This window comes from Hylobates moloch, unplaced genomic scaffold (genome assembly GCF_009828535.3).
Source record: "Hylobates moloch isolate HMO894 unplaced genomic scaffold, HMol_V3 SCAFFOLD_15, whole genome shotgun sequence".
Taxonomy (NCBI): domain Eukaryota; kingdom Metazoa; phylum Chordata; class Mammalia; order Primates; family Hylobatidae; genus Hylobates; species Hylobates moloch.
The window spans coordinates 75,983,959-75,999,571 of NW_026652290.1; the positions used below are offsets into that span (position 1 = coordinate 75,983,959).

At 39.8% G+C, this 15,613-nt stretch overlaps 1 protein-coding gene across 1 annotated transcript in view; it reads left to right on the forward strand.

Moving 5' to 3' along the window:
• FSHR (follicle stimulating hormone receptor) overlaps nt 1-15,613 on the forward strand; it is a 202,353-nt gene that overhangs the window by 168,876 nt on the left and 17,864 nt on the right. Inside the window, exons 5-8 of the mRNA XM_032177126.2 lie at nt 4,670-4,741; nt 6,250-6,327; nt 12,803-12,871; nt 12,983-13,057. Coding sequence (XP_032033017.1) covers nt 4,670-4,741; nt 6,250-6,327; nt 12,803-12,871; nt 12,983-13,057 — 294 coding nt within the window. The remainder of the gene's footprint in view (nt 1-4,669; nt 4,742-6,249; nt 6,328-12,802; nt 12,872-12,982; nt 13,058-15,613) is intronic.

Here is a 15,613-nt window from a genome sequence, read left to right on the forward strand (position 1 = left end):
TCCAGCCCCTTCTCTGAACTCATAAGGCATTCACAATCAGTAGCATACAGTTTGCCACTAGACCATTCTGAGTGCTTCACCTGTGCTAGTCTTAACTCACTCACAAACTCCCTGAAACCAGCACACTGTCTCTGGCTTCCTCATTGGATAAAATAGAGATTTTATTGGAAGGATGGCACATAGTCCAGTGCAACACAAGCAAACACAGACCCTGTTAACTCGGGAACAAATAAGAGCCCATCAACACTACTGAAGCTTAATAAAAGCATTAATGGTGTTTAGGACAATAGGACAATGAGACTCAGAGCCTCAGGGTCACCTGTTTATGAAAGGCAAGCATATTATCCTGTGGCAGAATATGTGAGAATGGTTCCCAGCAATTACAGGACCCCACTAAGTTTATCTTGATGGGAGAGAAGCTCACTTTCATTATTACAACCTAAACATTAAGGACAATCAGGCATGAAAGATGCTAACCCCAGCTTAGAATGTAAAACTGGCTGTAGAGAGGGAAAACTCTGAGTCAGTTACCTTTCTTTAAAAGACCCATTTGCAGAACTTAAATTCACTGACATTTTACCCTCAGGCCTTCAACTGTTTTTTGAAGATAAACCACGGTTGAGTGAATCAAAATAATTTTGCAGCAAACAGTCATTTGACAAAAGCAAACCCATTGAGACATACAGTTCCTAGCTGATTACCCACTTCCAGCCTCCATCAGACATGAATTTATTGATCAGAGGGGAAAAATGAATTGAAAACTGAATGTTCATCCGAACTCCATTTCCTGTATTATCTTGGGGTTATAGAGAGTCTCAGCTACAAAATTATCACCAATAATCCATCTCACTAGATGGTCACTAGATCTCTTTAAGTGCCTTAAACTCAGCACTACTGGAATAATTGTAGCTATTACTGGCAGTGTGTTTTCTTTCCTATAAAGACCAAAGATCTCAATGTGCATCTGCAGGTATCTATAGATATTCCATAAGTACAGTGGCTATGGAAGCTCGTGCAATTGATGTTAAATGATGCACTTGTAACTTTATTATTGAGCAATCATGAATTCTTCATTCTTTCAATTATATAAAACGTATTCATTCACTAAGAGAGATGGGGAAGTTGCCACCCATATAACGTTGAATGAGTAAGCTGTAATAAACATAGGCAGTGAATAATTCCTTGTGAGTTCATCTCTTGACAACACATAGCATATTACCTGACATAAAAAGCTTGGCAAACATTGGGCACATTATATGCGTCAACTACTGTGACAACATTGGGTTTTCAGGAAAAACATGAATCTTGCCCTCATATGATTCACAATCTGGTTGAAGAGGCAGACATTGGATAAATAACACAAAATAATGTATGGCTCAGAGTTTTGAGGAGTGCTAAAACGGATGCAGTTATATTGAGAATAAATCAGGGGCCCTAATTTAGATTAGCATATATGGAGCTCCTTTCTGAAGAAATGACATGTGTAACTAAACTCTGAAGGGTGAGCTGAAGTTGGACAGGTGAAGAATGGATGGTTAGCCTTCTAGAGAAAGTACATGCAAGTATCAGGAGAAAGGAAAGAACTTAATATAGCTGAGGAACTGAGAGAAAGCCACAGGGGCTAAAACACACTGGGGAAATAGCATAAGATAAAGGGGCAAGAGTAGGCAGTAAGAAGTATAAATTTTACTCTAAGTTTTATGGGAAAGAACTAAAGCCTTAGCAGCAAAGGAGTAAAACAATCTGATTTACATTTTTGAAAAGAATGCCCAGAGTGCTGTGTGGAGAATGGATTGGAAAAGAAAAGGATGATAATATTGCAGACATTCAGAGGGTCTTTTGGGAATGGCGTCAGTGGAGATAGGCAAAATTGCACAGAGTCAAGACACATTCTGGAAATGGAATCTAAGAGGACTTTGAGATGGGCTGGATATCGGAACTTGAGAAAGAAGAAGCCAAGCCAACTTTAACTGTCAAATTAAAATTGATGGATGGCAATTCTATCTATGGAGAATAATTGAGAAGAAGCCATTTGGTGGAGATGATAATGGGGGGAACAAGTTCAGTTGTCTATGTCAATGACACCTTCAGGAGGATATGCAAAGTAAGCGCTAATTAGCAGTAGACTAGTGAAGTCAGAGAGCAAGTATGAATCTAGGAGTCACAATACTGATACTATTTAAAATCACAGGAAGCAAGATCTATGTAGTGAGACTATAGAAAAGAGAAACAAAAGACACAGAGTACAAATAGAGGAAAAGGAATCAACAAAGAATGCTAAAAAGGAGTAGCAGGAGAAGGAGCAAAAACAAAAGAGTGCAAAATGACAGAAACCAATAGACAAGAGAGTCTGGAAAAAAATACTAAATGATCCAGAGAGGCCTAATAAAGTGACTGTTTAAAGTGTTTGTTACATTTGGTAGTTAGTGAGTTTGTAGACTTTGGCATGACAATCACAGTTTCAATTATGAGTTATAGGATGAAATAGATTGGAGCAGGTTGAAGATCAATGGGATATGAGAAAATGAAGAAAGCATGTACAGACAACTCTTTCTAGAAGCTTTGCTGTGAAAGAAGAAAGAGAAATAGGGAGTTAGGCTAAGTGAAAGAAGCCAGACCCATTCTAGATGATACAGCAGAGCAACAGGTGGAATAGAAAGCTCCACCAATTGCCTGCCATGCAAAGATACCAAATAAACAGCTCTCTACACAGAAAAAAAAACACCGTCATGAGAACCAAAAATCAGGTGAGCACTCACAGTACCTGGTTTTAACTTCGTATCGCTGAAAGAGGCACTGAAGAGATAGAAAAGACAGTCCTGAATCACTGACTCCACCCCTCCCCACTGCCCTGGCAGTGGCTGTGTGGTGTGGAGAGCATCTTTGGGCTCTAGTGGGGGACATCATAAACGATTCCACTGATATAACATTTTGGAAAAGCCAAAATTATAGAAACAGAAAACTGATCAGTGGTTGCTAGGGATATGAAGCAGTGAAGAGATGAACTGCAAAGGGAAAACACAAGGGAATTTAGAAAGTGATGGCACTGTTCTATGTCTATATTGTGCTCATGGTTACATGCTATATGTATTTGTCTTACCCCATAGACCTCTACACTGAAAAGAGTTTATTTTTCTGTGTATAATTTTTAAGCGCATTAAGAACACAACAATCCTTCAAAAAAGAACCTCTTTTCCTGGATAAAAAGCAAAAGGAGACCAACTAAAGGGCTGTTGAAGTAATTAAAAGAAGAATTGCCCAAGACACCTTCTATGTGGACATTAGGGAATCAAGAGAGGAAAAAAGAAAAAAAAACCTGAGAACCCATGGACTGCATTCGCTTCCTCTCTAAATACAGAAGCAGAGAACAAGGCACCAAATCTTCTTGAGTCATAACCTCAAAAGGACATGTAGTCCTTCACAATGATGAATATATCAGTGAGGGTTCTTTAGGTTGCATGCAACTATCACCACCTCCAGCTTAAGTAAGTCACATACAGAAAAGGGAAATGGTAGTAGAAGGATTTCAAATAACTCACAGGTGTGAGAGAAATGACAAAGAACAAAGTGTCCAGTAATTCGTATGTGCCTCTAAAAACCCTCACCATTGTTGTGGCAGCCAGTTCCACCCAAATTTCATCCAGCTTCATTCAACTGCAACTGGACGACACCCAGCCTAGCCTTGCACACCTCTCACTTCCTACTCTGGGGTTTCTTGGGCACCACTGTGACAGATGCCCATCAGGAACTCGCTGGGTGCTCACAAATGTGTGAGCCATAAGTAGGGAATTAACACCATAGGGTCACCTTTTACCAATAGGAAATAGGAGTCTATGGACACATCCTTCCCTCACTACTCTCCCTCACTCATCTCAACAGTTCTGAGGACCAATTTTTTAAATATCCTAACTCGAGTCCTTGGGATTAGGAACTAATCACCAGTAGTGGTAGTATTGCTTAGCTTCACCTCCTTCCCAGTTTCACTCCCTGTCCTGAATGCTCTGAAATCACGCTATCAACTATATTACCCACAGCTAGCCTTCTTCTCAGGCTCTGCTTCCTGGGAAAGCCAGGCCAATACAACCAGACCTTGGGAAGGATCCACAGCAGGTCTGAAATGTTCAGCTATACAAATTTATAACCATCTCTTAATGGTAATGACAGCAGAAGCTCTAACCAACCTCTAACCAGTTCCCGGGAGAGAGTCTGATTGGCCCAGCTTAGGTCACATACATACTCTAGGGTCATAGGGCATGGAATCTCATGCTCTAATCCCAAGAGAATTGCTTGGAGTGGAGAAAGGAGTTTTCCAACAAGTATGATGAGGTTGGAAATAGGGGAAATTTTAAGAAAATTTTGTTACTAGTTGGAAGTTGCTTTAGGATCAGATTAATTTATCAATCTTTATTTTTTTTAATGTATACTGTGGCATCCTAATCCCTTTGTGACTGAAGTGTAAGTTTCTTTTCTGTGAGGAATCACTGGATTTAAGACCCTGGAATGAACCTTAAAATAGAAAACATGAGCCTAATTCAGGTATATATGGGCTTTTCTCGTAGATTTCTCTGATGGTTCAAAATTGATATTTTTATTCTGGAAAGTTCATGCTCTAACAACTGTTTAAACAGCCAGCTTCATTTTCACTCACTTTCATTTTGTTTCTCTCTAGGTTAATATCCAACACAGGTATTAAGCACCTTCCAGATGTTCACAAGATTCATTCTCTCCAAAAAGTTTTACTGTAAGTTTTTTCCTTGAGTGACTACCAACTCTTTACTCAGTATCTGTCTTGCCCAACGGCCATCTGGGCCTTTAATATGCATTGTGCAGTCTACATCCTCCAAATGTATTGCTCTGGGTTAGCAAAGATAGGGAGGCCAGAAGTGAGGTCCTTGATTTTACCTGCAGGCCAGTCAGTATCAGTTTGGAGGAAATTGAAAGACCCCTCAATAAGAGTATTGTTCACAAAAGCAGCACGTAGCAAAATCAAAAAGTTGCTCATTTTTTCACTATTTAGTGCTTTAATTACTGCCCCCCACAAACATACACAACACCCCCTGTATTCCAGCATCCTCTCCTCTTCTTTCTAGAATTGCTGTGCTGCCCTGGGCACAAAGAAACTATCTAACAAACACATTCATATTAAAGAGTTAATAACAGGCTGTGTTTGCCTTCTCCCAAGGCATTTGTATTTTGAAAAAGGAAGAGAAAAGGTAGCATATAATGGCAATTATTTCCAATAGTGAAATTGTAAGAATACGGACAGATCCAAAAGGAGGAGATGGGGAAGGGGTGTAAGGAGCTAAGGAGAGAGGAAGGAGCTAAGCAGGGAGGGAGGAGAGAAAGAGGAAAATATGAAAATCTTTCAGAATTTCTCAAATTGTTCCAAGCTGTTTACTACACTACTTCTACAGCTGTTACTTCCACATTTACTTCTCCATATTAGATCAGATCTAACAAGGAAGGTTGATAGGGGAAATGAGGAACACAAACAGAAAATGAGACTTTCCTCATCCTTTCATTCAGGAAAGGAAAGATCGACGATAAAACCATTCTGAGACCAAAGGAGAATAGGCAGAAGGAAACTAACTGTAAGAAGGGGATTGACACGAGGAGAAGGCCCAACTAAGATGAACAGAGAAGTTAGACAGGAGGTGAAAGGTCAGCTTAAGTGTTTGTTACATTAGGGTGAAATTATTTAAGAAAATCTTCTGAAGAAAAAGGTGGGCCACACACAGTGGCCAATGGCTCTAATCCAGCACTTTGGGAAGCCAAGGCAGACGGATCACTTAAGCACAAGGGTTTGAGACCAGCCTGGGAAACATGGTGAAACCCTGACTTTACAAAAAATACAAAAATTAGCTGGGCATGGTGGTGCACACCTGCAGTCCCAGCTATTCCGGAGGCTGAGGTGGCAGGATCACTGGAGCCTGGGAGGTTGAGGCTACAGTGAATTGTGATGGCACCACTGCACTCCAGCCTGGGTGACAGAGCAAGAGACCGTCTTAAAAAAAAAAAAAAAAAAAAAAAAAAGATACTGAATGTCTGCAATTCCATTTGTAAGAACATACTAAAGATAAATTAGAGAGAATTTTTTCTCCAAACTTTGAGCTGATCATCTTCTAAATAACTAATTATATTAATACATTACCTCAGCTAAAGACCACATCATGCCAGTTAAACTAAATGTTGGAAGGTTACATGAGTAGAGCTGATGTAAATATCTTATTTGTCTGTATTTTCTTCTAGTGACATTCAAGATAACATAAACATCCACACAATTGAAAGAAATTCTTTCGTGGGGCTGAGTTTTGAAAGTGTGATTCTGTAAGTAAGGCGGAAAAATCCAACAGAGTAACGTTTGATTTTTCATTTAGTGATCTCTTTCTCATAACTGGATGCTCCTTTTTTGTTTGAGTAACTTTGGCATTTCTCCACTTAAATCACTCTCCGGTTCTGCGTTTTTCTCTCGTCTTTACATTTCAGAATCACAATGTGGAGTCATCTTAATAATTTATGATTCTGTGGTGTGATTCAAGTATTTAAAATTGCTGTTTGAATGATGGTCTCCTGTGATACAACATCTGTTCCAAAGGACACAATAACTTATGCATCAATAAAGCTAGTTATCGCCTGGCAAGGCTTTTGTTGCCCAAAGAAAAAGATCAGGAAGGAGGCCCAATCAGGAAGATACGGCGATTCCCTCATAACCATGCCAAGTAGCTCCTGTTCAGGCCCATGCTGAGCATAAGATGACTTCTCATTTTCTTGAAACGATCACATTTTTTAGTGAGCTTGAGTTACTCTCTCTGACTTTGGAGAAATCTTTTAAATGCACTCTGTGTTGTTAATGAAAGACCTTCTAATCTTTTATGCCAGTAGCCCCTGTAGCAGTTTATCCACTCACCAGCATGGCCAAGAAATAGGACACTATGGGCTACCTAAGTATGCCTGGGATCCATGAAAGTTAGATGCACAGAATGACATTTGGGGACTCAGCAATTGCAATTACACCTGTAAGATAAGAAAACTATTTTATCTATTTTACAAACTGTTGTGTTTTTTAAAAAATATACCCGTATGAGTTTTTAAAATATGCCTATATGTACAAAAGTAAGTTCTAGTCCATAAAGAATTTTAGCCCTCTTCAGTTATATGATTCAGAGACCCAGCTGTTAAAAGAAAAAAGAAATAGTAGACAGATTACAACACTTTGATGAGTAAAGCTAAGCACTGTATTTGATGTAAATTAATTACAGAGAACAATGCAAAATGTTTGAAAACAGATTAGCATAGAAATTGAATGTATGGAGGGAACAATAAAATTAAATCAAAGGAATGTATTCAAAATGCATAGATATTAGGACAAAAGCTATAGGTGAGTGATACTGAATCATTTCACATAAGCTCATGATATTTCTTTTTTTTATTTTGTTATTATACTTTAGGTTTTAGGGTACATGTGCACAATGTGCAGGTTTGTTACATATGTATCCATGTGCCGTGTTGGTTTGCTCCACCCATTAACTCGTCATTTAGCATTAGGTATATCTCCTAATGCTGTCCCTCCCCCCTTCCCCCAACCCACAACAGTCCCCAGAGTGTGATGTTCCCCTTCCTGTGTCCATGAGTTCTCATTGTTCAATACCCACCTATGAGTGAGAACATGTGGTGTTTGTTTTTTTGTCCTTGCGGTAGTTTACTGAGAATGATGATACACCATGGAATACTATGCAGCCACAAAAAATGATGAGTTCATGTCCTTTGTAGGGGACATGGATGAAACTGGAAAGCTCATGATATTTCAAGTGAAGGGGTGTGTGTGTGTTGAGATGAGGTGATGGGGGTGCAGAAAGGGTGAGAAAGAGAAAGCAAAAGGAATAAATTAAAATGCAAGCAGAATGAATGATATACAAAGAAAAAGGCAATTATTCTTAAGAGTAAAGAAGGAATGATTTAATCTGACTAGTCTGTGATGCGAGGGTTAAAGGAAGAGTCAATTAAGAGAAAGCAAGCTCAGAAAAAGAGGTGGTTTTTAAAATGGGCTTTTAAAGACGAGGGGTGGCTAGCTAGGCAGTTGGCAAAGGGCATGCAGAGGGAACAGAATAATCAAGACCATGAAGACCACCTGCCTTTTATACAAATAAAAATAATCAGCTTGGCGCAGTGGCTCATGCCTGTAATTCACGCACTTTGGGAGGCCGAGGCGGGTGGACCATCAGGTCAGGAGATTGAGACCATCCCGTCTAATACAGTGAAACCCCATCTCTACTAAAAATACAAAAAAGAAAAAATTAGCTGGGCGTGGTGGCAGGCACCTGTAATCCCCTCTACTCAGGAGGCTGAGGCAGGGGAATCGCTTGAACCTGGGAGGCAGAGTTTGCAGTGAGCTGAGATTGCACCACTGCACTCCAGCCTGGGCAACAGAGTGAGACTCTGTTTCAAAAAATAATAATAATAAAATAAAATAAATAAAAATAAAAAATAATAATACAAAGAGCTGGTGGACAACAGTGAATACATGAGCCGTATTTGGCCTGATGGATTGTGAAAGAAACACAACACTAAGAGGATTCCTGGGCTACTTCACAGAGGGAGGTTAGCGTTAAATGTAATCAGTTATACCTGGATGTTTATGTTTATTTGGATCTCTCTTGAAATATATGTTCATTTTAAATACAGACTTAAAACAAATGTTATAATGTGGTAAACTTATTCAATTTTTTATAGAAAATATATAATTTACTGGGACTGTGCTCATATCATTCTCGTAGTTTTGCATAGTGTGCTTGTATTGTTCTCACAGTATTTTTTTGAACAGACCGTAAGACAGAAGGCAAAGCACTTTAAGTGACCTGGTCTCAATTCTCCCCAACTAGAGGCAAAGAACCTGAGGAAGTAAGAACTTCTGACATAGCTTTGCAAGCTCAAAGCTACAAAAGAAACATATAGATCCTGTCTGCTCTTTCCTAACTTCTGTTCATAGACACTGATTTCTCAGAATTTAGGAACACACTTTTCAGGAAAGGAGTTTTCTTTTAAGAGTAAATGTTTCTCAGACATGTCTCTAAAGGATAAATTCATTTTTGTGGAAACAATATCTATTTTTCTTATTTCAGCTGTCCCTTAATCCACAGACAATAAAATCATGTAATTCATACTTAACACAACTTAAGTCTCCAATCATTTCTAGTTTGGCAGCTTCAACGCAGGGGTGCTTTCTTCCCATGGGGACATTTGAGCACACTCAGGAAACAAAAAAAGCATGGCAAATGGCACTGATGACTGTCAAAGTATTCTACGGATGGCAATTTTCAAAATTCTGGGAATACTACACAGCTATAAAAAAGAACAAGATCATGCCCGTTGCAGCAACATGGATAGAGCTGGAGGCCAATATTCTAAGCAAACTAACACAGGAACAGAAAACCAAATACCACATGTTCTCTCTTATACGTAAGAGCTAAACAATGAGAACACATGGATTCTAGGAAGGGAACAACAGACACTGGGGCCTACTTGAGGGAGGAGAGAGAGGATCAGAAAAAATATCTATTGGGTACTATGCTTATTACCCAGATGATGGAATTATTTGTACACCAAACCCCATGACATGCAGACTATCTACATAAAAATCTGTACATGCTCCCCTGAAACTGAAAGTTGAAAAAGATTCTGAGGCCCTGTTCTAAAAGTAAATATATGTTTAAAGCAACCAGCAATGAAGGATTATCAGACACCAGCCTAGTGAATCAGAGAAGTGAGCAATAAAAATCCACTGTGTAGGAGGCTTCTGAGCCCTTCCCCACCTGCACTGTGCCCTGGTAAGCAGAGTGCCTGAATGGGGAAAGCACCTAGCTATGGCCAGCCAGGAGAATGTCCTAATTCAGAAGAAATAAAATGAGGTGATATGCGTGACAGCGCCCAGCACACTCTGGCCTCAGGAGAGGCCTGCTTCGCGCGTGTTTCCTCTGTTCCTCAGTCAGCCCATCTCCCTTGCCTGCCCCTCAATGAGTTTTAAAGGGCCAAGTCCCCAGTACCTCCACTCTTTAGGATGAGAGCAGAGTTCACTTCTGTAGCTTCCTGAACCTCTGCTGAGTGAGCACGCTGGCCTCGTCCCCAAGGACACAAAAGGGTTAACGTAAGCCTGTGATGCAGTTATTCCTTAGTTGATGTTCTGCCCAGGTTGCTGTAGTCATCGTCATCATCGTCATCATCTGGTTTTCAAATAGGTACTTCCTCTCTTAAGAGACCAGGGGTGCGTGTAATAAATGTGGGCTTCCCTTTGTTACAAGCTTGAGATTCCCACAGACTAACGTAAATCCAAGGGCAGCAGTTCTGAACATAATTTGGTTTTTGTGTGATGATCCACTGCTGATATCAATAAATACCATCCTCCCTGTATATTAGAAAATTCACAAAAATTTGGAGGACAAAAGATTTAGGACCACAGACTACAGATTGTAAGGACAAATCAAGACTTAAAATAAGAGGCTTACTTCTCTCTTTTGAAAATCAGAAAAGACACTTTTTTCCCTCCATTTTTCTGAGAACATTCACCTTAGAAAACTTCTAATTATTAAGTACATTTTTCTCTCTCTGAAACACGCATAATTCCATTTGAAAACTACAAGGACTCAGAAACAGAAATGTAAATATCAGGGAAGATAGCACACTTATCTCCCAGTCTCTGTGGCAGGACAGGAGCCTAACTTTAAGGGGAGCCTTGCTCTAAGTTGCAAAATTACTTCCTTTTATCAAGATATAACAAGTGGAGTCTTTCCTCTGTATAAAGCCAATTAGCTAACACAGATGAACATCCAAATTACCAGGTGAATCTAGGATAAATGACGTAGGACCAATGGCGTGTTCAAGTCCTCCTCCTTAAAGACTAGTAATAGTTTATCTTGACATGAAGTATGTGATGGGTTTTATCTGCTTATTTATGTAAAAGGATGAGATTTCTTTCTGTTTTTGCAATCTCTTAGCGATTATCTGTTACGGGCAACACATTCTGGTTGAAGGATTATTTAATAATAAAACTGCTCTCTTTCTTTAAAAAAAAATACCATCCTCCTCCCCATATGATGGTATCTGTTGATTGAGATAATCCATAAAGACAAAGGGATATTTGAATACAATAATTATTTAAAATTAGTTTGTTTTATTTGATTATAGCAACATTGATTTACAGGACAGCAATATGCAAGAAATACCAATTATCTAGTCAATAGGCAAATAGGTGGAGCCTGTATGGATTAAGGGTCAGCAAACTACATATTAACCCAGAGGCCAAATCCAGCTCATGAGCTAAGACAGGAAACACTAACATTAGATCTAAAAATTCTCTTCTCAGTATTAGACCTATATTACAAAAAAAAAATACTCAATTATTACACTTCGAGTTTGGTCAATAAAAAATTGTGGAAATTGTTTTATAAGTACATAAAGTACTTATATAATATTTTTATTTTTGCCTTTTGGCCCATAAAACCTAAACTTTACTATCAGGCCCTTTACAGAAAAAGTTTGCAGAATCCTGTATTTGATTCAAATCCCCAGGGATCCACATGCCACAGCTGCCTCAGCAACTCCCATTATCCTGCAACAGTCAGGAGCCCAGATGTGCCTGGGAGAGGCTTTCTCAAATGGCATGGGGGTGCATAGCCACTTCTTTGCCATCAGAACCCACCAATTGGTTGTGAATGTTTTAAAAGATTTACCTTGCCCCTTTCTGGATTTTTTTAGCTAATTAGTTTTCAAGAGGAGGAAAAAGACATACAGTTGTTCTCCTGTGATTTTAAGTGTTTTCTGGCTACCCACGGCAGCCCAGGAAATAGAGTCCTGGACGCACAGGAGCTTCTCTGGGTCAGCTTTCTGTACAGTGTTATTTGCAAACCCACTAAGCTGGACAGGGAAAAGAACCTGACAGCAAAACAAGAGCAGGTGGTCAGAGGATCTTTGGGCTAAGCTCTCCTGACCTTGGTATCTGTTTTTGTTTTCAGATCCACTCAGGAGCAGAGCAAGGCAGAGCTGTAGCCCAAGGTGTCCTTGGGCTCCCCTGTCCAGGGAACCCTGCTCACTGACCTTCTTAGTGCAATCAGGACGGCTGTTCTACACCCATCTCCACCTCCCCCAGAACCTCCTCCCCTGCTCATTCAGATCACCTCACCCTGCCACAGCCCACATTCTCTGTAATTGATTTCTCTTCCTTTCTGGCTTAACCCAGAGCCACCTCCACAAACCTCCAATAACCAGGTCCCTATGGGTCACAGGAGATGTTCAGGTTGTCTGATAACTTAATTAGACCACTTTTGATGACAGCCAGGCCTGCTGCTGTGGGTGATCATGGGTGAAAGGCTTAAGGCCTTAGAGAAAGGTGACACAAAATGTTCTTTCTCTGTCTTATAAACACTTGTTCGATAATTGTACGATTCCTGTCCTTCAGGATGAGAAAGATCTGTTGCTCCCCCCGTTGCTTCTCTACACACAAATGATGTGTGTAAAGACCTTACAGTTATAGAATCCAGGCTGCTCTGCCTAAGTGTGCCTTTTCAAACTTAAATTTCATTTATTCCTTTGAATAGGTAATACATGCACATAATACAAACTTCAAAAGTTACAAAAGATTATACAGCAATAAATCAGTCTTCCTCCCACCCATGTCCCCAAGCTTTAAAGGTGGCATTTTCTTCATGCCACTAATCTGTGCTGTCTGCCCTTGCTCAGTACCTCCAATTATGAAACCACTGTATTGTTTGCATCTGACATTATTGGTTTTTTAATAGGCCTTTTATTTCAGATGGCTGAATAAGAATGGGATTCAAGAAATACACAACTGTGCATTCAATGGAACCCAGCTAGATGAGCTGTAAGTAGCCCTGACTATTCTTCCAGGCCATTTAAAGGGAAATGGCTCTTACAACAGCAATATTTATGTGGCTTTGTGTTTTCCTTCTTCTTTCCTCAACCCCATCCCCAGGAATCTAAGCGATAATAAAAATTTAGAAGAATTGCCTAATGATGTTTTCCACGGAGCCTCTGGACCAGTCATTCTGTGAGTAGCTTTCCCCATTTCTGTGTGTAAGAGCTCAGTTTGTCTAAGTTAGAAGTCAACTCTCTGCAGCTAGGGAAGAAGCTTCCAAGGCAGGGCTGGCCATCAAGTTCAATTTTTATTCATGTCATCTGCAGATTTATAGAGATAATTTAAGGCTTATCCACAGTCTAACTCTCCATTAAAAAGCAACACTAATAATAACATGTAATGAGCATGTACAGAGTGTCAGACGGTGTTCTAAGAAGTTAAGATGCATTTTCTTGTTTAATCCTTATAATCACCCCCTGTGGTAGGAGCTATTATTCCCATTTTACAGAAGGAAAAACTGGCTTCCCTGGAGAGGTTAATTCACTCACTCAAGGTTACACAAGAGTTACAGCAGGGATTTAAACTGATCTAACTCATGGTACAGACCCACAACCACTCGACTATGTGTCTCTTCCCTGGAAAGGAAAGCACAATTCTCCATCATCCTCAACACTCAGGAGGTTCCTTCAACCCAGTGAGACCTATATACACATTATTTTTGGATCCTCTTTCCAAATCCCTTGGGATGCATTCCATGCCTCATAGCCCTGCATCAGCACCTCTCCTCTTGTCATTTCCTTAATTCCATCTTTCCCTCCAAAAGTGACTTTCCCATCTTCTCTTCTTACCTACACTGCCCCTTCCATCAAGGATCATTCCAAAGTTCTACCTCCTCAAATCTCTCTGACAACCTCGCCATCAGTGACTTCTTCCCGTGGCTCTCATGGCCTTTAAAGGCTTCTTTGGTGGGGGCACAATCTGCATCACAGTCACAAAAAGGCTTTTTAAAAATGTGTTCCTGGGCTCTAAGCAAGACCTACTACACTTACTGAAGAAAGTACTTCAAGATAAAGAAAGGAACCCAAAAGGAGAGAATGAGGTACAAGAAGGAATGGTGAGCAGAGCAATAGATAAGCATGTTAATAAATCTACAGTTTTACTAAATGATCCTTATGTAGCCTGCCTTAAGTCAAGTCAGGCATTTAGAAGTCACCTACCTGAACCTCTTATTTGGCAGTTAGCATAGGCTACCATGTGTGGTTATCTACCCACCTACCGACCAACCATCTATCTGCATCACTTTTGTCTACACCAAATAGCTAATATTCTCCTTCAGGCTGGAACCTGTGTACCTCTAGAATTAGACCTGGTATGAAGAGTCAGAATTATAAATATTTATTATTAATGATAAAGGGTGTGTTGTGATCCATATATGAGATTCTGCTGCTTTGAAGAAGAAATATACACTTTAGGGTAGATTTATCATCCTGACCATGTTCAAAGATTATTCGAGAATGCCTGGCTTGAGATAGGCAACCTATACAAATGCAGTATCAGTGTGATTAAAGCAGAGATACAGAGCAGACTGCCTTGGTTTAGACCAATTCTTTTACCTCTCTAAGCCTCGGTTTCCTCACCTAAAAAATGGCCAAAAAAATACCTATTTCCTAATATTATTTGAAGCATAAAACACACATACATAAATATTTTTTCACTCATCAGATAAATTTTTAAGCATCAGTCTTGTGCCATGCAGGGAACAAAGGAAAGTTCTTCCTCATAGAAAGCTTATATTCTCATTGGGGGGTGGAAATAGAGAGGAGTTAGTCAATACATTAAATATACGACTTAATATATCAAGTCATGATCTATCTATGAAGTACAAGGAAGGACTCAGGGCTAACAAATGGAGAGTGTTGGGCATACAGTCCATGTACTCAAGAATACAAAGTACTCAAAATTTGTACTGCTTAGTTCATGTTCTCTGTTCTTAGAGTACTTGGGAGACAAATGAATTTTGACAAGTTCTTTTGATGTCTTTGATCCCCACAACAGCAGCATGTCAGTTTCACTTAGCAAAAAGCTCTGAAAGTTTTGAATGTTCCTAAGAGGGCATCTCTATCTGTTCATGAGAATATGTCAGTGATGGGTGTGTTTATATATGTGACCTGTACCAGGTACAATATTGAATCTATAGCATCTTAACCTACTATCTGCTCCTGAGAATAATGAAGTTGGACGAGATCCCCCAACTCCTTCATTATCCAGCTGAAGAGATCAGAACCCAGAGGAGAGTGATCTGTTAAAGATCACATTGCAACTAGAAGGGGCAGAGTCTGGACCAGAAACTAGGTCTTCTGCCTCACATTCCATGTATTCCCACCATACCATGTTGCCATAAATACGTTTAATTGAACAGCTAAAAGTTATTCGGTGAGGCCCCCTGAAACTGGTTGTGAGCTAAAATAGAGAGGAAAATAACTATTAACACCAGCCTCCCAGCCTAACAACACCAGTCTATGTTAGATAAATGTGGCACAGAACATCTCCTGAGGTTGCACAAGCAGATTCCAGGCTAAGATAATGCACAATGTATCTCATAAGAATGTTTAACAGAACACAAAACTTGAATCCCCCATCTAGCCCCACTGTGAATGCAGGCAGGAAGAGAGCCTCTGTGAAAGCATCGGAAGCAATTCTGCAAGGTCCTCAAGTTTATCCTTCTTACCACAGGAACACATCTGTCTA